Source organism: Aethalodelphis obliquidens, unplaced genomic scaffold (genome assembly GCF_003676395.1).
Source record: "Aethalodelphis obliquidens isolate GAN/ISIS:26980383/991018 unplaced genomic scaffold, ASM367639v1 scaffold26, whole genome shotgun sequence".
NCBI lineage: Eukaryota > Metazoa > Chordata > Mammalia > Artiodactyla > Delphinidae > Aethalodelphis > Aethalodelphis obliquidens.
Window position 1 is genome coordinate 22,419,744 of NW_020837970.1, and position 23,998 is coordinate 22,443,741.

Genomic DNA, 23,998 nt, shown 5'->3' on the forward strand with positions numbered 1-23,998 from the left:
ATTGATCTATATTTCTGTTTTTGTGCCAGTACCATACTGTCTTGATTATTGTAACTTTGTAGTATAGTCTGAAGTCAGGGAGCCTGATTCCTCCAGCTCCATTTTTCATTCTGAAGATTGCTTTGGCTATTCAGGGTCTTTTGTGTTTCCATACAAATTGTAAAATTTTTTGTTCTATTTCTGTGAAAAATGCTAGTGGTAGTTTGATAGCGATTGCATGGAATCTGTAGATTGCTTTGGGTAGTAGAGTCATTTTCACAATGTTGATTCTTCCAATCCAAGAACATGGTATATCTCTCCATCTATTTGTATCATCTTTAATTTCTTTCATCAGTGTCTTATAATTTTCTGCATACAGCTCTTTTGTCTCCTTAGGTAGGTTTATTCCTAGATATTTTATTCTTTTTGTTGCAATGGTAAATGGGAGTGTTTTCTTAATTTCACGTTGAGATTTTTCATCATTAGTGTATAACAATGCCAGAGATTTCTGTGCATTAATTTTGTATCCTGCAACTTTACCAAATACATTGATTAGCTCTACTAGTTTTCTGGTAGCATCTTTAGGATTCTCTATGTATAGTATCATGTCATCTGCAAATAGTGACAGCTTTACTACTTCTTTTCCGATTTGGATTCCTTTTATTTCCTTTTCTTCTCTGATTGATGTGGCTAAAACTTCCAAAACTATGTTGAATAGGAGTGGTGAGAGTGGGCAACCTTGTCTTTTTCCTGATCTTAGTGGAAATACTTTCAGTTTTTCACCATTGAGGACGATGTTGGCTGTGGGTTTGTCATATATGGCTTTTATCATGTTGAGGAAAGTTCCCTCTATGCCTACTTTCTGCAGGGTTTTTATCATAAATGGGTGTTGAATTTTGTCGAAAGCTTTCTCTGCATCTATTGAGATGATCATATGGTTTTTCTCCTTCAGTTTGTTAATAAGGTGTATCACGTTGATTGATATGCGTATACTGAAGAATCCTTGCATTCCTGGAATAAACCCCACTTGATCATGGTGTATGATCCTTTTAATGTGCTGTTGGATTCTGTTTGCTAATATTTTGTTGAGGATTTTTGAATCTATGTTCATCAGTGATATTGGCCTGTAGTTTTCTTTCTTTGTGACATCCTTGTCTGGTTTTGGTATCAGGGTGATGGTGGCCTCCTAGAATGAGTTTGGGAGTGTTCCTCCCTCTGCTATATTTTGGAAGAGTTTGAGAAGGATAGATGTTAGCTCTTCTCTAAATGTTTGATAGAATTCGCCTGTGAAGCCATCTGGTCCTGGGCTTTGTTTGTTGGAAGATTTTTAATCACAGTTTCAATTTCAGTGCTTGTGATTGGTCTGTTCATATTTTCTATTTCCTCCTGATTCAGTCTTGGCAGGTTGTGCATTTCTAAGAATTTGTCCATTTCTTCCAGGTTGCCCATTTTATTGGCATAGAGTTGCTTGTAGTAATCTCTCATGATCTTTTGTATTTCTGCAGTGTCAGTTGTTACTTCTCCTTTTTCATTTCTAATTCTGTTGATTTGAGTCTTCTCGGTTTTTTACTTGATGAGTCTGGCTAATGGTTTATCAAGTTTGTTTATCTTCTCAAAGAACCAGCTTTTAGTTTTATTGATCTTTGCTATCGTTTCCTTCATTTCTTTTTCATTTATTTCTGATCTGATCTTTATGATTTCTTTCCTTCTGCTAACTTTGGGTTTTTTGTTCTCCTTTCTCTAATTGCTTTAGGTGCAAGGTTAGGTTGTTTATTTGGGGTGTTTCCTGTTTCTTAAGGTAGGATTGTATTGCTATAGACTTCCATCTTAGAACTACTTTTGCTGCATCCCATAGGTTTTGGGTTGTCGTATCTCCACTGTCACTTGTTTCTAGGTATTTTTTGATTTCCTCTTTGATATCTTCAGTGATCACTTCGTTATTAAGTAGTGCATTGTTCAGCCTCTATGTGTTTGTATTTTTTACAGATGTTTTCCTGTAATTGATATCTAGTCTCATAGCATTGTGGTCGGAAAAGATACTTGATACAATTTCAATTTTCTTGAATTTACCAAGGCTTGATTTGTGACCCAAGATATGATCTATCCTGGAGAATGTTCCATGAGCACTTGAGAAAAATGTATATTCTGTTGTTTTTGGATGGAATGTCCTACAAATATCAGTGAAGTCCATCTTGTTTAATGTATCATTTAAAGCTTGTGTTTCCTTATTTATTTTCATTTTGGATGATCTGTCTATTGGTGAAAGTGGGGTGTTAAAGTCCCATTCTATGATTGTGTTACTGTCGATTTCCCCTTTTACGGCTGTTAGTATTTGCCTTATGTATTGAGGTGCTCCTATGTTGGGTGCATAAATCTTTACAATTGTTATGTCTTCTTCTTGGATCGATCCCTTGATAATTATGTAGTGTCTTTCTTTGTCTCTTGTAATAGTCTTTATTTTGAAGTCTATTTTGTCTGATATGAGAATTGCTACTCCAGCTTTCTTCTGGTTTCCATTTGCATGGAATATCTTTTTCTATCCCCTCACTTTGAGTCTGTATGTATCCCTAGGTCTGAAGTGGGTCTCTTGTAGACAGCATATATATGGGTCTTGTTTTTGTATCCATTCAGCCAGTCTGTGTCTTTTGGTGGGAGCATTTAATCCATTTACATTTAAGGTAATTATTGATATGTATGTTCCTATTCCCATTTTCTTAATTGTTTTGGGTTTGTTATTGTAGGTCTTTTCCTTCTCTTGTGTTTCTCGCCTAGAGAAGTTCCTTTAGCATTTGCTATAAAGCTGGTTTGGTGGTGCTGAACTCCCTCAGCTTTTGCTTGTCTGTAAAGTTTTTAATTTCTCCATCGAATCTGAATGAGATCCTTGCTGGGTAGAGTAATCTTGCTTGTAGGTTTTTCGCCTTCATCACTTTAAATATGTCCTGCCAGTCTCTCCTGGCTTGCAGAGTTTCTGCTGAAAGTTCAGCTGTTAACCTTATGGGGATTCCCTTGTGTGTTATTTTTCCCTTGCTGCTTTTAATATGTTTTCTTTGTATTTAATTTTTGACAGTTTGATTAATCTGTGTCTTGGCATGTTTCTCCTTGGATTTATCCTGTATGGGACTCTCTGTGCTTCCTGGACTTGATTAACTATTTCCTTTCCCATATTAGGGAAGTTTTCAAGTATAATCTCTTCAAATATTTTCTCAGTCCGTTTCTTTTTCTCTTCTTCTTCTGGGACCCCTATAATTCAAATGTTGGTGTGTTTAACGTTGTCCCAGAGGTCTCTGAGACTGTCCTCAGTTCTTTTCATTTTTTTTTCTTTATTCTGCTCTGCAGTAGTTATTTCCACTATTTTGTCTTACAGGTCACTTATCCATTCTTCTGCCTCAGTTATTCTGCTATTGATCCCTTGTAGAGTATTTTTAATTTCATTTATTGTGTTGTTCATAGTTACTTGTTTCCTCTTTAGTTCTTCTAGGTCCTTGTTAAATGTTTCTTGAATTTTCTCTATTGTATTTTCAAGATTTTGAATCATCTTTACTATCATTACTCTGAATTCTTTTTCCGGTAAACTCCCTATTTCCTCTTTATTTGTTAGGTCTGGTGGGTTTTTATCTTGCTCCTTCATCTGCTGTGTGTTTTTCTGTCTTCTCATTTTGCTTATCTTACTGTGTTTGGGGTCTCCTTTTTGCAGGCTGCAGGTTTGTAGTTCTCGTTGTTTTTGGTGTCTGTCCCCAGTGGCTAAGGTTGGTTCAGTGGGTTGTGTAGGCTTCTTGGTGGAGGGGACTAATTCCTGGGTTCTGGTGGATGAGGCTTGATCTTGTCTTTCTTTTGGGCAGGTCCACGTCTGGTGGTGTGTTTTGGGGTGTCTGTGGCCTTATTATGATTTTAGGCAGCCTCTCTGCTAATGGGTGGGGTTGTGTTCCTGTCTTGCTAATCGTTTGGCATAGGGTGTCCAGCACTGTAGCTTGCTGGTCGTTGAGTGAAGCTGGGTGCTGGTGTTGAGATGGAGATCTCTGGGAGGTTTCCGCCGTTTGGTATTACGTGGAGCTGGGAGGTCTCTTGTGGACCAGTGTCCTGAAGTTGGCTCTCCCACCTCAGAGGCACAGCACTGACTCCTGGCTGCAGCACCAAGAGCCTTTAATCCACACGGCTCAGAATAAAAGGGAGAAAAAGTACAAAGAAAGAAAGAAAGAGGATAAAATAAAATAAAATAAAGTTATTAAAATAAAAAATAATTATTAAGAAAAAATTTTTTTAAAAAGTAAAAAAAAAAAACCAAAGGACAGAATCCTAGGACAAATGGTGACAGCAAAGCTATACAGACAAAATCTCACACAGACGCATATACATACACACTCACAAAAAGAGGAAAAGGGGAAAAAATAATAAATCTTGCTCGCAAAGTCCACCTCCTCAATTTGGTATGATCCTTGTCTATTTAGGTATTCCTCAGATGCAGGGTATATCAAGTTGATTGTGGAGATTTAATCCGCTGTTCCTGAGGCTGCTGGGAGAGATTTCCCTTTCTCTTCTTTGTTCTCACATCTCCCGGGGCTCAGCTTTGGATTTGGCCCCGCCTCTGCATGTAGGTCCCCGGAGGGCGTCTGTTCTTCACTCAGACAGGACGGGGTTAAAGGAGCAGCTGATTGAGGTGCTGTGGCTCACTCAGGCCAGGGGGAGGGAGGGGCACGGAGTGCGGGGCGAGCCTGCGGCGGCAGAGGCCTGCAGGATGTTGCACCAGCCTGAGGCGCGCCGCGCGTTCTCCCTGGGAAGTTGTCCCTGGATTCCGGGACCCTGGCAGTGGTGGGCTGCACAGGCTCCCTGGAGGGGAGGTGTGGATAGTGACCTGTGCTTGCACACAGGCTTCTTGGTTGCGGCAGCAGCAGCCTTAGCGTCTCTTGCCCGTCTCTGGGGTCCGCACTGTTAGCCGCGGCTCGTGCCCATCTCTGGAGCTCCTTTAAGCAGAGCTCTTAATCTCCTCTCCTCGCGCACCAGGAAACAAAGAGGGAAGAAAAAGTCTCTTGCCTCTTTCGCAGGTCCAGACTTTTCCCCGGACTCCCTCCCGGCTCCCTTCAGGCTGTGTTCACACCGCCAGTCCTCTCTCCCTGCGATGCGGGGTAAGCCCAAGTCACAGCTCCCAGCCCCTGCCTGTCCCGGCGGGTGAGCAGACAAGCCTCTCAGGCTGGTGAGTGCCGGTCGGCAGCGATCCTTTGTGCGGAATCTCTCCGCTTTGCCCTCTGCACCCCTGTCGCTGCGCTCTCCTCTGCCACCCGGAGTATCCGCCCGCGAAGGGGCTTCCTAGTGTGTGGAAACTTTCCCTCCTTCATGGCTCCCTCCCACTGGTGTAGGTACCATCCCTATTTTTTTTCTTTTTTCTTTTGCCCTACCCAGGTATGTGGGGAGTTTCTTGCCTTTTGGGAGGTCTAAGGTCTTCTGCCAGTGTTCACTAGGTGTTCTGTAGGAGTTGTTCCACGTGTAGATGTATTTCTGATGTATCTGTGGGGAGGAAGGTGATCTCCGAGTCTTACTCTTCCGCCATCTTCCCCCTCTCTCTGTTGTCAACTTTATATTATCAAAGACATTAGTGGAACAGTTGGTGAAATTTAAATAATTACTCTAATTTAGATAATAATTTGGATCAATGATAATTTCCTGATTTGATAGTTGTAGTATATTTATATAGGGGAGTGTCTTTGGATATATGAAATACACATTGGAGTACTTAAGGGCAAAAGATATGATGATTGCAGTTTATTCTCAGATGTTTTAGGAAAAAAATGTATGAGGATATTTTGAGGATTCTTTGTGCTAATTTGTAACTTTTCTATAATTTGAATTTATTTCAAACTGAACAGTAATATATATTTCCCACAGAGCAACACCCATTTGTTTACATGTTGTGTATGGCTGCTGTCACACAAAATGGCATGATTGAGTAGTTGTCATAAGAGACTGTGTGGTCTGCAAAGCCTAAAATAATAATTGTTTATTGTCTGGCCCATTGTAGAGGAAGTTCGTGGACCCCTGCCCTAGAGTGTAGTGACTTTTTTCTTCTCTCAAAGTCATACTAATTAATACGTTCTTTTGTTTGAGAACCACGTGTTGCCTTTCTTTCACATACTCCCCAAATAAGCCAGCAATTAAAATTTACCAGTACGTGAGGGGAACCCAGAAACTAAAGAGTAACATATTACAGGTATATAATGTAACCACACTGAAGGGTTGAGGATGAGACGAACTAATTTAAGTAATTTTGGAAAACAAAATTTAGTACTTTGGACACTGTAAGGCTAAAGATGGAACTGTATAGAAATATAATCTTGTTAGTAAGTGTGTTTCTCACAGAGACATGGGTTAGCAGTTATGAAACTACTTTATTTTATTTTATTTATTTATTTTTTATTACTTTTGGCCACATGGCGTGGCTAGTGGGATCTTAGTTCTCTGAGCAGGGATCAAACCTGGACCCTCGTCAGTGAAAGCACAGAGTCCTAACCACTGGACCGCCAGGGAATTCCCCCCTTTTTTTTTTTGAAACTACTTTATGTATATATTAGAATTGAACAGGTAAGTAAATATATTTTAGATGATGAGAGCTGGGTTTCTTACTGTTGGAGAAAGAAATTACGAATAAAGAAAGGGGAAGGCTAAAATGAACCTATGATGTAGGATTGAAATCAGAGGTATTGGGACTTCCCTGGTGGTCCAGTGGGTAAGAATCTGAGCTCCCAGTGCAGTGGGCCTGGGCTTGATCCCTGGTCAGGGAACTAGATCCTGCATGCATGCCGCAACTAAGAGTCTGCATGCTGCAACTAAGAAGCCCGCATGCTGCAACTGAGAATTCCTTATGCCGCAGCTAAAAGTCTGCATGCCTCAACTAAGAAGCCCACTTGCTGCGACTAAAAAGCCTGCATGCCGCAACTAAGGATCCCGCATGCTGCAAGGAAGATGCCGTGTGTTGCAACTAAGACCCTGTGCAGCCAAAATAAATAAATAAATATTAAAAAAAGAAATCAGAGGTATTAATATAAACTCACAGTTTTCAATATCTCTATACAGATAGATACAGAAATACAGATGTGTTTATTGTGGATTAGTGTGCATACATATAGTTCCTGTTACCTGTCATACTATGGGTTGACTAGGTGGTTTTTCTGCCCTGGGGTGCTGGGATGGCAGCATTCATTCGGGGGCTTGACTGGGCTGGAATGTCCAAGATGGCTCAGTGGATGTTGTCTGTCAGCTGGGAGTTCAGCTGAGCCTGTCCATCAGTGCTGACTTTACGTGGTCTCTCTACTGGTGGCTTTGGCTTCTCATGGCATGGATGGCTGGGTTTCAATAGTGAATATCCTAAGAAGGAGCATTCCAAGAGACCCAGGTAGAGACTGCAAAGCTTCTTATGACCTATTTTCAGAAATTACGCAGTGTCACTTTCACCTCATTTTATAGGTCAAAAAGCCAGGTTCAAGGGGAGGGGATTACACAAGGGCATGAACACCAGCAGGAGTGGTTTATTGAGGGGAAGGGGGGCATCTGGAGACTAGATACCATACTGATTAATTCATATATTAGTTTTTGCTCTTATGTGTTTGGTTCACTCATTTGGATTGTTAATTCTTTGAGGACACGTATATTACCTTATATTTTTGTATTCTTCTCGGTGTTTTACACAGTGCTTGGCACATAGTAATTGTCCAGTAAATTTGTTGTTGACTAAGGATTCCAGGGATGCTAAGAGTTTAGACTGGCAAGAACTAGAAGAGAAGATGAACTCACTCATTAGTTGGACTAGGATTTTGGGCTGGGCCAGGAGTGAATTCTTTTCAGAAAGAGGTAGATTTCCCACATGGAGTTAAGGGTTGGGCAAGGAGGCTGCATCCTTGTGCTCATAGGGATGCTTTAGAGCCGTTTTCTTTTCATAGATTCTTGACTTATAAAAATGGGCTATTTTCTGGTATTGAAGAACCTAGAGGCAGGACAGGAATAAAGATGCAGACGTAGAGAGTTGACTTGAGGCCACGGGGAGGGGGAAGGGTAAGCTGGGACAAAGTGAGAGAGAGGCATGGACTTATATATACTACCAAATGTAAAATAGATAGCTAGTGGGAAGCAGCGCATAGCACAGGGAGATCAGCTCAATGCTTTGTGACCACCTAGCGGGGTGGGATAGGGAGGGTGGGAGGGAGACACAAGAGGGAGGAGATATGGGGATATATGTATAGGTATAGCTGATTCACTTTGTTATAAAGCAGAAACTAACACACCATTGTAAAACAATTATACTCTAATAAAGATGTTACAAAAGAATAAATTAAAAAAAAAGTAAAAAAATAAAAATAAAAATATAGAGAAGCACAAGAAGACAGAAAAGGCATCCATGATCTTATTACAACAGAAAATAAAAGTGGGCTATTTTCATATAGCATTCATTAGTGGGAAGGTAATTTCCTTTACATTACTGGATCTGGCTTCCATTGGCCCAGGGTTTTGTTGGGGCTGAACCTGTAGGCTAGTGTTGCTTTCAGCTGTGTGGAACTAGAGAAAGCAAGAATACACACACACACACACACACACACACACACCACTTACATGTATACATAAACACATTGTGTGCAGTAGGGCAGAGTTTAAAATTTTGCAACTTAAATATGTTAGTTTATAGGAATTATTATTTAGATCCCAATAACTTGGAGATAAATTATGCAGTGGAAATTTACAGCTGAGTGAAAATTTACTTTAGCAGTATCTGTAGGGAAAAAAATAGGAGTCTTGAAAACATTTTTTGTTGCCGAGAGCTTTCAGAGGGAATATGTACCCTCTTTAACCTGTGATACATACGGGGGAGTGGTGCTGAAATGGGTACACAGCAGTGTTTGTGCTCCTTAGGACAGTTTTTCAAACCTTAGGTTGAATTCATTCTTGAAATGATTTATTTATTTTTAAAGTTGTAAAATTCAGTCTTTTTAGAAGTAAAAAAGATCTGGGACTTACTCTTATTTCTGTCTAAGCACGTTTCCGATCCCAAATTAGTTTTAAGTGTTTCCTTTCTGAGAAAATAATAGAAATGATGAATTTGTCTGCCAGATATATTTTTTATGTTGACTAATTTAATAAACTAATACATGTTCTCTTTTCTGTGCATAGGCTTCATTCCAGCGCTCCAATAGTCATGACAAAGTAAGGAGAATAGTTGCAGAGGAGGGTCGTACAGCAAGAAACCTAATAGCTTGGAGTGTTCCACTAGAAAGCAAAGATGATGATGGTATGTATTAAAAAAAAAGTTTCATTTTTGTTGTAAATTAGAAGAATGTATTTAGTCTTGAACAGTAGACAGACTGAAGACTGTTTATAATTAGAAGTCTTGGGCAAATTAGTATGTATTAAATAAGAAATAATTTTTAATTGATTTTTTATCTTACCTAATACACAAATGAAAATGATATTGTTAGTTTCACTGTTTCACATAGGAATGAAATTGGGTGTGTTATTATGACTGGCAGATTAGTTTTTTTTTAAAGTTTAGGAGATTTAGATTTTTTCTGTCCTCAAGTCCATTCTTTACGTCTCCGTCTGTCTTTCTTCCTGTCCTGCCCCTAGGTTCTTCAGAACCATTTTTCTTTCTTTTTTAGATGCTATATATATGTGTTAGCATGTGGTATTTGTTTTTCTCTTTCTGACTTGCTTCACTCTGTATGACAGACTCTAGGTCCATCCACCTCACTCATTTGTCAGTCTTATTAGGTATTTTTAGAGAGCAGTTCTTTTGGATCACAAAAACTATTAAATAGAGGTGGAAATTAAATTTTTCTTTTTAAATCTAGCTCCTTACTAGCTAAAATTGTCATATGGAGCTTACTATTACTTCATTTGTTTTATAGAAAATATATATCAACATTATTTAGTACAAAAGTGGCAAGAAACCTAGAAATATCTCATGGTTGCTGTATGTTATAAATACTGTTTTATGAAATTTTCTCATTTTTCATGGGTTATTCAGAACACAATGTAGTCTGAAGGTGTTATTATTAAAATGCTTCTACTCAAAAAACATAAAAGGAAAGAAAATATAATAATGAATCCTATATCTGTATATATCCTGATATTGCACATAAGTACATAAAAAATTGGCCAGTACTATTTTTTTTTAAAATTTGTTTAATTAATTAATTAATTTGGCCGCGTTGGGTCTTCGCCTCTGCGCGAGGGCCCTCTCCGGTTGCGGTGAGCAGGGGCCACTCTTCATCGCGGTGCGCGGGCGTCTCACCGCCGCGGCCTCGTCCCGTTGCGGAGCACAGGCTCCAGACGCGCAGGCTCAGCAATTGTGGCTCACGGGCCCAGTTACTCCGCGGCATGTGGGATCCTCCCAGACCAGGGCTTGAACCCGTGTCCCCTGCATTGGCAGGCAGACTCCCAACCACTGCACTACCCGGGAAGCCCGGCCAGTACTATTTTAAAGCTTCATTTATGCTTATTGCAAACTAATGGAAATAAGAGCACAAAGAATTAGAACGTTCTGAATATCTATAATAATGATGACAAAGGAAAAATGTTAACTTCATAATTTTTAAGGATTATTTTATATTGTTAAAACGTTGCCACTTACAGAAAAATCTTTATTTTGCTCTTTAAAAAATATCAACTCGTTCTTGTTTTATGGCTGTCATCTATACTCAGATGTTTCTGAGGATGATAATTCAATTTTTAAAAGTTTTCTTCTGTTCTTTTATTCCTGTCTCCTCTGGTACTTGTTCTAAGCTGATTATTCTCCTGGATATTCTAAGAAGCCTCTGATACATTGTTCTCTATGATGAAAGGATGAATAAAAGGCTGTGTGGGGGTGGAGAGTTCTCTGCCTCCACCCCTGGTAGAACAGTGAGGGAGGCCCTCTGATGTGCAGATAAATTGATAGTAGGTGTTATGGTTCATTTCATTTGTACTGCTTCAGGGGTCTTGGCCCAAAATTATTTTGCAAAAAGGAAAACGAGTCTGTTGTAATCAATGGAAATTTGTTTTGGAAATTTGTTTTTTATGACATCTGTAGTTCATGTTGGCCATGTATAGATTGTTCTGTGGTCTCTGGAAGGAGATTATGTGTTAGTATGCCTGGATAATTTGCACAGTTCAGTTTTATATTATCTATTTGTTGATCTATATATTTATCCATTTTTGCCTTGAAGGAAAATCTAAATGTCAAACTGGTGGAAAATCAAAGAGGACAATTCAAGGCACTCATAAAACGACAAAACAGGTACAGCATATACAACTGTTTACTTTTTTGTGATTAATTTCAATTATAAAATCTAATTTTTCAGGATTTGAATATTGCATATTTTATCTTCATATAAAAATTTAATGTAACATCCTTTATTTAACAAATGTGTATGTAGTATTATGTGCCTAACTTGTACTAAATACTTTACAGATACTAATTTGTTTCTTATAACAACCCTTTGATGTAGGCATTATTCTTCATTTACAAATGAGAAAACTGAGGTAGAGAGAGGTTATGTAACTTACTAGTAAGTGACACAGCCAAGATTTGAACCCATGCCATCAATTTCTACAGTTTATGCTCTTAACTCCTCTGCTGCACATTCCATATTTGTGATTTTTCTATGATTTACTTTCTAGGTATAATGAAGTCTTTTGGATGTAGGATAATAAAGATGTATTGAATCTAAAATTTTTCAGATTGTTCTACTAAAATTTTAGAGAACACAAGCCTACCTTATTTTTAAAAGTGTTTTGGCATATTTATAGTTAGCTCTGTAATCTGTAGTTATTTTCCCTGAACCTTTCATATATATTATTTTAGTTTGATGTTATTAAATATACCAATATGTATTATGTAAACCCCAAACTACACATAAGGAAAACATGGACTTCTAATCAAGGTGGCATTGTGAGTTCATAAAATATTCCCTAGTCCTCTCATACAAGAGGCATCAATGATAAAATATTTTTTAAAAATTAAAGAGACAAAGGATTTTCAAAAATAAAATAAAAATCTCTCTGGATGAGAAATAAAACAAACACATATATTCACAGATAAGTGGAGTTGGGGACACACTTACTGGACAAGTCCTATATAAGGGAGGCTGAAACACCCTGATTGTGGTGGGAAAACAGATCCAGGCTCATGGCATAAAACTTTAGGCTTGTGCAGTGTTCTGCACTAGGAGACAAAGAACACTACAATCTGCCTGGGGTTGTGGCCTGTGATAATTGACATCTGAAGCAATAAAAGAGAGTGGCCCTCTGGTTCATGACTGGGTCTGCTATATTCTTGAAGGGTGAGAGCTTTAAGTCCCCAATAAAAGGCCTCTGGAAGGGGACCATGGTGGGCCAGATGATGGTAACCATAAAACTAGTACACATGTAGTTAGGGTGAGCAAAGTGAAAAACTAAAATAAAACAAACTTAAATGCAAAATAAGTTTGCAAAACAAAATATCAAGGCACATGAGGAAAATAATATCGTAAGATATAAACAACACATTCCACAAATGAGAGAATTTACTCCTGAGGTAATGAAAAATGGTCATTTTTCTAAAGAGGACTTTCAAATAAACAAGTTTAAATTCCTCAAAGGAAAGATTAAATATAATGCAAAAAGGAAAATTCTGAAATAAAAGATGGATATGAATTTTGAACATTTATAGATAAAAGTGAACATCTTACAAATGAAAATGTTGTCCGTGAAATTTTAATTTTTTATTCGTACCTGCAATTAGTAAGAATAAATGATATATTGGACAGAGAGATTAGTTAAAGAGAGAATTTGTGAGTTGGAAGACACTAACTACTTAAGAGGATTTAGAATGTAGCTCAGAGAACTAAAGAGATGGAAAATTGGAAAGAGAATTTGATTGAGAAATTCTAACATATGCCTTCTAGGACTTTTGAAATAGAGAATAAATAGTGGGCATGCAATATTTGGAAAAATGATGTTTAAAATTTTCCTTACTTTGAGTTCTCAAGAGATTCAGAGCATAACTGTAGAGCTGAGCAGGATAAATAAAAATAGATTTATACTTAGATACATTCTAGAGAACCTGCAAAATGTTAAGGATAAAATTCTTAAAATACCAGGAAGTAAACAAAAGCACAGAGGAATAACAATAATCTTGTAATGAACAAAAGAACAGTGGACCAATATCTACAAAGTTATAAGGCGAAATAACTTTTAACCCAGAAGTCTGTGCCCATTCAAATGATCATTCAAGTGCAAGAGTGAAATAAAGCCATTTTTAGATGTACAAAGGCTAAGGGTTTGCCACCTACAGATGCTTAATGAAGGGACTATTAAAGACATACTTCAGCAAGAAGAAAAGGTAACCTGTAGGAGGGAGCTTGATAAAAAGATAGCTGTAAAATATTTTAGTAAATCTCATTAACTATTGATGGTTTTCAAAAGCACTCACACAATTAAATTTAGAAAGGTGGAGCTATAATCTTAAACAGTGTTAACACAGAAGACCGTAGGGAGTTTGGAAGGGAGTTAACGTGATAAAATCCTTGTCTTATTTAGGAAGAAGTCTTTGTTTAAGGCTAGCTACTAAAGGACTAAAACAAGCGGGCACAATTTCCAAATAAACAGAGGAAAAGAGAAAGTGAATAAACCAAAGCTTTTCAACTAAATAGAAGGAAAGAGAAAGAAAAAAAGAAAAATCATAGTAAGTGAAAAACATGAAAGATAATGGTAGATACTAAGTATAAATATTTCAGCAAACATAATATCAGTACATGTAAACTGATTAAATTCAGTTCTTAAAAGTCAGATGATTGAATTAAACCTCTCATTTTAGATTGCGCTGTATACTGCTTATAAGAGACATATTTAAAACTTCAAGGAAAGTTTAAAACAAAGAAAGAGAAAAAAATCCAGGCAAAATACTTGATATTCTAGATGTGCTCTAAAGCTAGGATAGCAATATTCATATCAAACCAGATGGACTTCAACATGAAAAGCATTGATTACAGAAAGATAGAAATTATATAATGGTGAAAAGAATAATCATCCAAAAAGTATAAAAGTACAAAACTTTTAGGTACCTAACAGCATGGGCTTGAAATATTTAAAGCCCAAACTAACAGAATTACAAGGAGAAAAGTGTATTCATGATCATAGTGGTAAATATTCATATCTCTTACTCAGAAACTGATCAAGCAGGAATAAATAGCAAGAAGATAGAATTAAGATGCAATTATGACTGATCTCATAAATACATATACATATATGTATGTATATGTATGCATGTATATGTGTGTATTTATTGGCACTCAAATAGTGTACACAAAGCACATGCGAAAATTGATCACATCCTAGGTTATAAAGAAGTCTCAGTAAATACAAGTCAGACAAGAATATAGAAGTCAGACACAGCATGTTCTCTGACTGTAATGCAATTAAATTACAAATAAAATATAAGGATATTTTCATGTAATATAAAAAAAATTATTGATGGGCTAAAGACCAAATGAGAAAACAAAAAAATTAAGATTATCTGGAAGGATATTTTTATGACCTTGAATTAGAAGAGGCTTTCCTAGACAAGACAAAAAGCATAACTGATGGATATGTTATATCAAAATTAAATTTATATACTAAAAAACTCACTTAAACGAAGTTAAAGGTGAGATTGACTGGGAGAAGATAGCATTCATCAAAGACTTCATAAAGAGCTAAAATTCATCAGAAAAAGGACAAATAACCCAATAAAAAATGGGGGAAACCTGAATAGCCTGTAAACCTGTGAAAAGATGCTCAGTTTCAGTAGTAATCAGGGAAATGCCTCTGGATTACTTGTGAAATCCTACAACTTTGCCCTCTAGAAGTAGGTTTACCATCAGCAAAACTTTCTTTGTTCCTCTCTTCCCCGCACATTCCCTTTACCTTCTTGTTTTAGGTAAATTCCAACTCACGTGTGGGGATACTGCTTCCTCCACAGTTGTTTTAAGTAGTAGTTGTTTTCTTCCCCCACAGCACTCCTACCTGTGATCCTAGAGGTGGGTTAGGTTTCCTGCTTGCTCCTCACTGGCATTTCGGGCAGTTCTCCCTCCCATCTCCTAAAACTCCTCAGATTTGAAGGACATGCCATCAGACTATACCACCTGCTCCCTCTTCTTGTTGCAGCACTTACAGATTTCCAGGTCACTTCTTATTCCTTGAAGATATAATTTTCAGGCTCACTGCATGCTCTACACCATTACTGCTGTCCTCTCAATTTCTTGCATTTCTTTCCTCCAATAGTTTTGTCTTCTACTCATTCTGATGGTCAGACTCTTGCCTTGTTCTCACTAACAACTACTCTCCCTCCAGGATCTCAGTCTCAGCCATCCCATTTTCTACCTGTCATCTCTCCTCCTGCCTTATTCTCTGTGATCATGTGACTCTAACAATTCTTCAACCCCATGCAATCTATAATTTACTGATCCTACCACCCTTTCATTATCCCTCATCCTCCATATGACCACACTTTCCTGGATATCCACCTGAGACTCTATGGTTTGTCTGTGATAATTGCCTTCTTGCCCACTCTCCCAACTGTCTGGCTACCCTGCCCCTTGGTAGTACACGCTTGACAGAGATGTCCTCATTACAGCCACTTTTCTGCCTATTCTGCTCTGTGCCCCATGCATTTGAAAGTGGCAGGAGAAAAGTATCAGTTATGTTGAAAGGCTCTTTTGACACTTATGACCGCTAACCTCATATGGATAGTACTGTCCCAAAGTCCTATTGCATGTCCCTACTTATTCATTTCAGTACAGATCCCATGGGCATTAAAAGGACAATAAAATAATACCATGAACAACTCTTTGCCACAGATTTGATAACCAGGATGAAATGGACTGATAGCTTGAAAGACATAATCTGTTAAAACTCACTCAAGATGAAATAGACACTCCGAATAGGCCTAAATGTATTAAAGAAATTAAATCAATAATTAATAACCTTTCAAAACAGAAAGTACCAGGCCCAGGTGGATTCACTGTTGAATTCTACCAAGCATTTAAGGAAGAAATTATACCAATTCTTTACAATCCATTTTAGAGGGTAGAAGCAGAGGGAATGCTTCCTAACTCATTTTATGAGGCCAGCATTATTCTAACACCAAAACCAGACAAAGACATTACAAGAAAACTGCAGACCAGTGACTCTCACAAACATAGATACAAAAATCCTCAACAAAATATTAGCAAATCATATCCCACAATAAAAAGAATGATACACCATGAGCAAGTGGGATTTATCCCAGAGGTGCAAGGTTGGTTCGTAATTTAAAATAAATCAATGGAATTCATCACAGCAACAGGATAAAAAAGAAAAAACCTAGTTTTATATCAATGATGCAGAAAAAAACTTTGACAAAATTCTACACCTAGAAAAGATGATAAAAATCTTTTACTAAACTAGGAATAGAGGGGAACTTATTCAACTTAATTAAAAAAAAATACAAAACCCTACAGCTAACATGATACTTAATGGGAGAAACTAGAAGCTTTCCCATTAAGATCAGTTATGAGGTAAGGATGTCCCCTTTCACCATTGCTTTTCAACATCATAATGGAAGTTCTAGCTAATGCAATAAGACAAGAAAAGGAAATAAAAGGTATACAGATTGGGAAGGAAGAAATAAAACTGTCTTTGTTCGTAGATGACATGATTATCTATGTAAGAAATCTGAAAGAATCAACCAAAAAAACTCCTATAACTAATAATTGATTACAGAAGTTTGCAAGATACAAGATTAACATAAAAAAGTCAATTGCTTTCCTGTGTACCAGCAATGAATAAGTGGTATTTGAAATTAAAAACACAATACCATTGCGACTTCCCTGGTGGTCCAGTGGTAAAGAAGCTGCCTTACAATGCAGGGTTTGATCCGTGGTCAGGGAACTAAGATCCCACATGTTGCAGGGCAACTAACTAAGCCTGCGCGCCACAACTAGTGAGCTCATGCACCTCAACGAGAGAGCTCACATGCTGCAAACTACAGGGTCAACATGCCCTGGAGCCCATGCACCACAACTAGAGAGAGAAAATCTGCATGCCGCAACTGGAGAGAAGCCCGCACACCACAATGAAGAGCCCGCGTGCTGCAGTGAAAGATCCCACATGCCTCAACGAAGACCCAACACAGCCAAAAATAAATAAATAAAATAAATAAATAATAAAATAAATCTTAAAAAAAACCAAAACCACAATACCATTTATACCAGCACTCCCCAAAATTAAATAGGTAGGTATAAACCTAACAGAATATGTATAAGATCTATATGAGGAAAACTATAAAACTCTGATGAGTGAACTCAAAGAGCTAAATAAATGGAGAGACATTCCATGTTGACGAATAGGAAGACTCAATATGGTCAAGATGTCATTTCTTCCCAGGTTGAAGAATATATTCAATAAATCCCAGCAAATTATTTTGTAGATATCAATAAACTTATTCTAAAGTTTATATGGAGAGGCAAAAGACCCAGAATAGGCAACAAAATATTGAAGGAGAAGAACAAAGTTGGAGGACTGACACTAACCAACTTCAAGACTTACTATAAAGCTACAGTAATCAAGGCAGTGTGATATTGGCAAAAGAAAATACAAATAGATATATGGAACAGAATAGAAAGCCCAGAAATGTACCTGCGTAATTAGTCAACTGATCTTTGACAAAGGAGCAAAGGCAATACAATGGAGCAAAGGTAGTCTTTTCACCAAATGGTGCTGGAACATCCATACGACAAAAAAAAAAAAAAAATGAATCCGGACCCAGACCTCACATTCTTCACAAAAATTAACTCAAAATGGACTATTGACCATAAATGCAGAAGTATAAAACTCCTAGACAATAACATAGGAGAAAACCTAAATGACCTTGAATATGGTGATGACTTTTTAGGTACAGTATCAAAGGCATGATCTCTGAAAGAAATCAATGATAAGCTGGATTTCATTAAAATTTGAAACTTCTGTTCTGCAAAAGACAATGTCAAGAGAATGAGAAGACAAGTCACAGACTTGGGAGAAAATATTTGGAAAAAGATATCTGGTAAAAGACTGTTATCCAAAATATACAAAGGACTCTTTTTTTAAACATGTTTCAATGTTTCAATCATTGAAACAACCTGATTGAAAAATGAGCCAAAGACCTTAACAGACACCTCACCAAAGAGGATGTACAGATGGCAGATAAGCATATGAAAAGGTGTGCCACATCATATGTCATCAGGGAAATGCAAATTAAAACAATGAGCTACCACCACACACCTATTAGAATGACCAAAATTGGGAACACTGATAACTCCAAATGCTGGTGAGGATGAAGAGCCACAGAAACTCTCATTCAATGTTGGTGGGAATTCAGAGTGGAAATTCAGCCACTTTGGAAGACAGTTTGGCAGTTTCTTAACACAAGTAAACATACTCTTACCTTGTGATCAGCAGTCATGCCCTTGGTATATATGTAGATGAGTTGAAAACTTATGTCTAAACAAAAACATGCACATGGATGTTTATAGCAGCCTTTTTCATAATTGCCAAACCTGGAAGCCACCAAGATATCCAGTAGGTGAATGGATAAATAAACTGTGGTACATTCAGCTCTAAAAAGAAATGAGCTATCAGGCCATGAAAAGACATGGAGGAAAGTAATTGCATATTATTAAGTAAAAGAAGCCAATCTGAAAAGGCTGCATACTGTATGATTCCAACCTTAGAACATTCTAGAAAAGACTAAATATGGAGACAGTAAAAAGACAAGCTGTTGTCAGAGGTTTAGGTCCATAGGTTTCTTCATATTCTCAGGGGAGTTGATGAGAGTTCTAAGAGAGGTGAGTCAGAAATCTCAATTTCCTCCTTCCCCTTTCCCTCTCCTTTCTTTCTTTTTTCCTCTTTTTCTCTCAGAAGTGATTGATTAAAATAGTATAACATTTGTTATATTGAATTTTATTTAAAACATGAGATTCAGTTGTGTCTAGCTTTTTCCAGAAGTTTAGGTTGCTTTGTCTTCTGTTGAATGTCTTGGAAACAGGCACAGTAAGTCATAACAATGGGATAGTTACCTGATTTTGAATCTTGGCTTTGTCTCTTACTTAGTGTGAGACCTTGGGTTTATCATTTAATTTAGCTAAACCTCAGTTTTCTCCTCTATAAAATGGAACTAATAATAGTAACTGTGATATAAAATTGCTTCAAAGATTAAATGAAGTATAACTGTATGGAAAGCACTTAGCACAGTGTCTGGCACATAGCAAGTATGACATGAATATTAGATGCCACTGCAGTTATTATTATCACTGCTGTTATTTTTATCAGTGGTACATAAGAGCGCTGTATTTTGAAACTTTATACAAACTTATCAGCCTCTACAATTTGATATGCTTCTTCTACCTTTCTTCACAAATTTGGCAATTTTGCCATTAGTTTATTCACATTTTTCTGTGAGCATATTTCTTCACCTCTTTGTCTTTCCCACTATAATTATACCTAACATTATATGGGTACTACTGTGTGCTAGGTGCTATGTGAAATGCTTTATGAACATTGGAGCAGAAGTTGGAAGACTCGGTTCTGGTCCCAGTTCTGTCACTCAGCCTTTTGACTTGGTCAAGAAATTGAATCTTACTGATTTTGTCATCTACAAAATAGGAATAATAATATTTCAATATTTGTCCTGTCTTTATAGTTTGCTGTGATGATTAAATGATATGTTTTCAAAAGCCCTTCATAAAATGTAAATAAATGTGCAAATATAAAGTATTACTATTTTTGTCAAGCTTAAATGTCAAATTTGTATAGTACATTGCCCTTCAGATGGAATTACCTAGCTGTAGTTTCTGCCTTTCTGGAGTCTTTCTTAGTAAAAGCCTCACATAGAGCAATCACGGAGAATAGAAACATCTTAACCTAAAAGCAGTTTTGCCTATTCTACATTTTAAGAAAGGTTGGTTAAAGTATTTGAATCATATACATATGGGTGCATGATAGGATAAATACATAAATGGGTGAAGATGAGTTAAATTATTTTTGAGAATTTTATAAGCTTAGGATCTGAATTCACAGGAAGCTACTAGTGTTTTGCTGATCACTCTAAGAAGTTTGTGAAGGAAGTATAATTCAGGAAAATTCAAGTTAATTTTAACTTTGGGTGGTATATAGGAAGAGAAATGAGGTGGTCTGGAATATTCGGTAAAGGGTTGTTAGCACAGGGCCTTGGGGTGCAGTGTAATGGGAAGTCAACGGTGTAATTGCAGAGCTCTAACTGGAAGATAGTCTCCTGTGGCTATGTGATCTTGGACAAATCAGCCTCTAAATCTCAATTTTCTAAGCTGTAAAGTAGAGCTAATAATACATACTTTAAAATTTGTGTGAGTGGGTATTTGCCATCATGATTTATCATTTACTATTAGGGTTGGAAAGTGCTTGGAGAGCCATTGAAGCAAAGGTTTTGTGGGTTGTTGATTACTTTAAATTTTATTGCTTGAGTGTTGTGAATTTGGGCCTGGACTAAGGCTGTCAGATAAAAGTATTTACTAATTTTTATTTGCTGAGTCTGACAACCTTAGTCTGGATGGGGGACTGTGGAGGATGAGCAGCTCCATCTCAGCCTCTTAAGTGTGCATGTCTTTGTGAGTATATATGTTTTGTTTGCTTGACTTTTGATAGTGAAGATTCTATATAAACCGAAGATTGGCTATAAAAGATTTTTGAAGTATAGGAATCACTGTTACATTGAAGGCCAAAGCCTAAAATAATACAGGAGAGTATTAGCTTCTATTTTGGATATTCTTCACTCTGGGGCTCTTCTATGAAAAGGAAAAACAAACAAGCTAACAGGAATGACATACACACATACAAAACAACCCAAAGAAACTTGAGATTGTTTGTTGTTGTAACTGTAGTACAAGGTTAGTATTTATTTATTTATCAGTTTAAGTAGCCACAGAGAGATAAGCAACTCCTTTGTACTTCTAGTGAGAAGTTCAGGTCTTTATGTAAACTGCATGCTCCTGTTTGTGGGGGAATGATTCTTTGGTACAGTCTATAAAAGTATAGAATATAATCTTGTATTTTCAAAGTCCGCCTGTGCAGCTGAGGAAACATTGGGTCATAGAATACTATAGTTACTTTATTTGGTGAGTCTGCTCTGTAGCTGATGCTTGGTTTTATTAATCAGTGTTCTTTTCTAGTAAATTGTTTTGTATTTATATATTTTTACTTTTAGTGGAAAAAGGTTTAAGGTAAAATTAAGTAACTGAATATAAGTATAGGATATGTCATTTCTAAATGAAAAGAATATATACAAGCAATTTCAAAATGTTGAAATTAGTATCTGTTATTTGTTACTGTATGTAAATGTGCCATACACATATTTTAGTAAATCAGGAGCCACTTTAGTGCTCCTTTTTGACTGAGTCTGTTCACCATTAAAATCATCCTAATCTTCAATGAAACATGTAATTGACCTTACAAACCTGCCGCTTTTATTTAAGTTGAGAAGTTTTGTTTTGATGAATTCAGTGTGATATAAGCTAAAAAGAAGAATGTCATGTTTTTAAGTATTTATGTTGAAAAATTTGATTTATACAAAAATCCAGTTCCTGGAGGCTTTTAAAAAATATTTTTTCATGTTTTGTTTTATTTCATCAGAACACTACAGTAGACTGTAAAATAACGTCATCTACAACTGGAGATAAACACTTTGATAAAAGTCCCACTAAAACAAGGCACCCTCGGAAAATTGATCTAAGAGCTCGATACTGGGCATTCCTTTTTGACAATCTTCGCCGGGCTGTAGATGAAATCTATGTAACTTGTGAATCAGATCAGAGTGTGGTGGAATGTAAGGTAAGCTTTGCTTTGAGGCTTTGTAATCCATTTGAAGTCAGATTCTCCAATTTTTGCTACATCTGACTTGATAATTTGCCTCAGTATACAGTACTTTAATAGTAACTGTAGTCTCCATGCTATACGCTAGATCTGCTTAACTTATTCATCTTATAACTGAAAGTCTGTACCCTTTGACCAACATCTCCCTATTTCCCCTATCACTTGCAACCACTGTTCTACTCTCTGCTTCTGTGAGTGTGTCAGGTTTTTCTTTGTTTTGATTTTTCAAGAGTACCCTTGTTGTTGTTGTTTGCATTACCTACTTATGTACTTTTATATTCTGTGCAAGATTTGGTAGAAAGTTGTCTTGATACATAGTCCTAGGCAAGAAATTAAGGGATAGGTACACATATACACAATTTATTAAAAAATCTCTTATCTGTGTTCTCCATTGGTACTGTAGGTGGCATTAGTGAGATTTTCACATTCTTTGGTTTCCTGTTTAATGTCTTTAATTGGACATTGCTTCTTTTCTGTTGAGATACTTATCACTCTTCTAATTCACTGTGATCAGGGAAAAGTGAGATTGATGGCTAACCATAAACAATCCTGGGCGGGATTAGGATGTCATTGTAAGGTGTGTTTTCTAATTTTAGATAACCTTGTATTTGTAGTAGTATATTAAACAGACACATAGCATAATATGGCTCTAAAAATTCACTAGAAAGTCTGGCCGTTTAGTAGATACAAACTATATACTGTATTAGTTTATACTAAATAAAATTATTTTGAGAAAAACCAGAATGATACATCATCATAGAAATATTACAGAGGTAGCTTCTGTTTCTACAGTGAACATGGTTGAAATCCTGGAATTCATTGTTTAACCTTTGAAATGTCCGAAGGGTCAAAGCAAAGTTACATGTTGACACAACAACTATGTTTCCTCTAAAACTGGAAACAGCCAAAATGTTTTAAACTAGCCTAAAAATATGACTCTTCAGAAACAGTTTTCAGAATGAACAGTGGTTGAAATCACCCAAATTTATGCTTTGGTTGTCACAATTAATATTGTTACTATCAGCATGTAAAACTTTTTATGTTTTAAGAAAAATATTTTTAAGGAAAATCATATCATTGGGGTGGAATGAATCAGCATGTTGTGGTAGAAAACACTATTGGATTTAATTTTGGGTTATAGTTTCTTATATAAAATGAGCATGTGGGCCTAGATAATCTTTAGGTCATCCCTAGAGATCAATAAGCTCAGCAGATTCTTTGATTTTGTGATTAAAAATAACAAAAGGTTGACTGAAGAAATCAAATTTGTCAAATGTGTACTTCTTTATAGAAGTGAGTTGGACCAATTTCAGCCATGTCTCTGTGATGAGCAGAAACTCTTGCACCTATCTCTGATACTGTATTCAGGGAAGCTAGACTTGCCATAAGACAGTGTAGCTTTTTTTTTAAAAAAAATTATTATATATATGCAATGGAATATTACTCAGCCATCAAAAAGAATGAAATAATGACATTTGCAGCAACATTGGTGGACCTAGAGATTATCATCTCTAGTGAAAGAGAAAGACACATACCATATGATATCACTTATATGTGGAATCTAAAATATGATACAAATCAACATATCTATGAAACAAAGACAGTGTAGCTTTTATTTTCAGTCCTGTCAAAGCTTTGTGAAAGTTTAACAGTAATAGAAATTGGTTGTGCAAGTTGTAGATTACAAGAATGGAGAAGATTAAAAAAAATTTTTTTTTTAATTTTTAACTTTTTATTATGAGAGTTTTCAAATACAAAGTAGAATAATGCAATATAGGGACTTCCCTGGTGGCACAGTGGTTAAGAATCCGCCTGCCAATCCAGGGGACATGGGTTCGATCCCTGGTCCAGGAAGATCCCACATGCCGCAGAGCAACTAAGCCTGTGCACCACAACTACTGAGCCTGTGCTCTAGAGCCTGTGAGCCACAACTACTGAGCCCATGTACTACACAGCTACTGAAGCCCGTGTGCTTAGAGCCTGTGCTCTGCAACAAGAGAAGCCACCACAATGAGAAGCCCACGGACCAAAACAAAGAGTAACCGCAAGTAGAGAAAGCCCACGTGCAGCAATGAATATCCAACACAGCCAAAAATAAATTAATAAATAAATATATATTTTTTTA

General features: G+C 36.8%; 1 protein-coding gene across 3 annotated transcripts in view; it reads left to right on the top strand.

Annotated features, from left to right (window-relative positions):
• The window catches only part of SCAPER (S-phase cyclin A associated protein in the ER), a 494,267-nt gene that overhangs the window by 47,234 nt on the left and 423,035 nt on the right, over positions 1-23,998 (top strand). For all 3 annotated transcript variants that reach the window (XM_027123707.1, XM_027123708.1, XM_027123711.1), the window contains exons 3-5: positions 9,127-9,244; positions 11,160-11,230; positions 21,634-21,831. In XM_027123707.1, the coding sequence (XP_026979508.1) occupies positions 9,127-9,244; positions 11,160-11,230; positions 21,634-21,831 (387 nt within the window). The remainder of the gene's footprint in view (positions 1-9,126; positions 9,245-11,159; positions 11,231-21,633; positions 21,832-23,998) is intronic.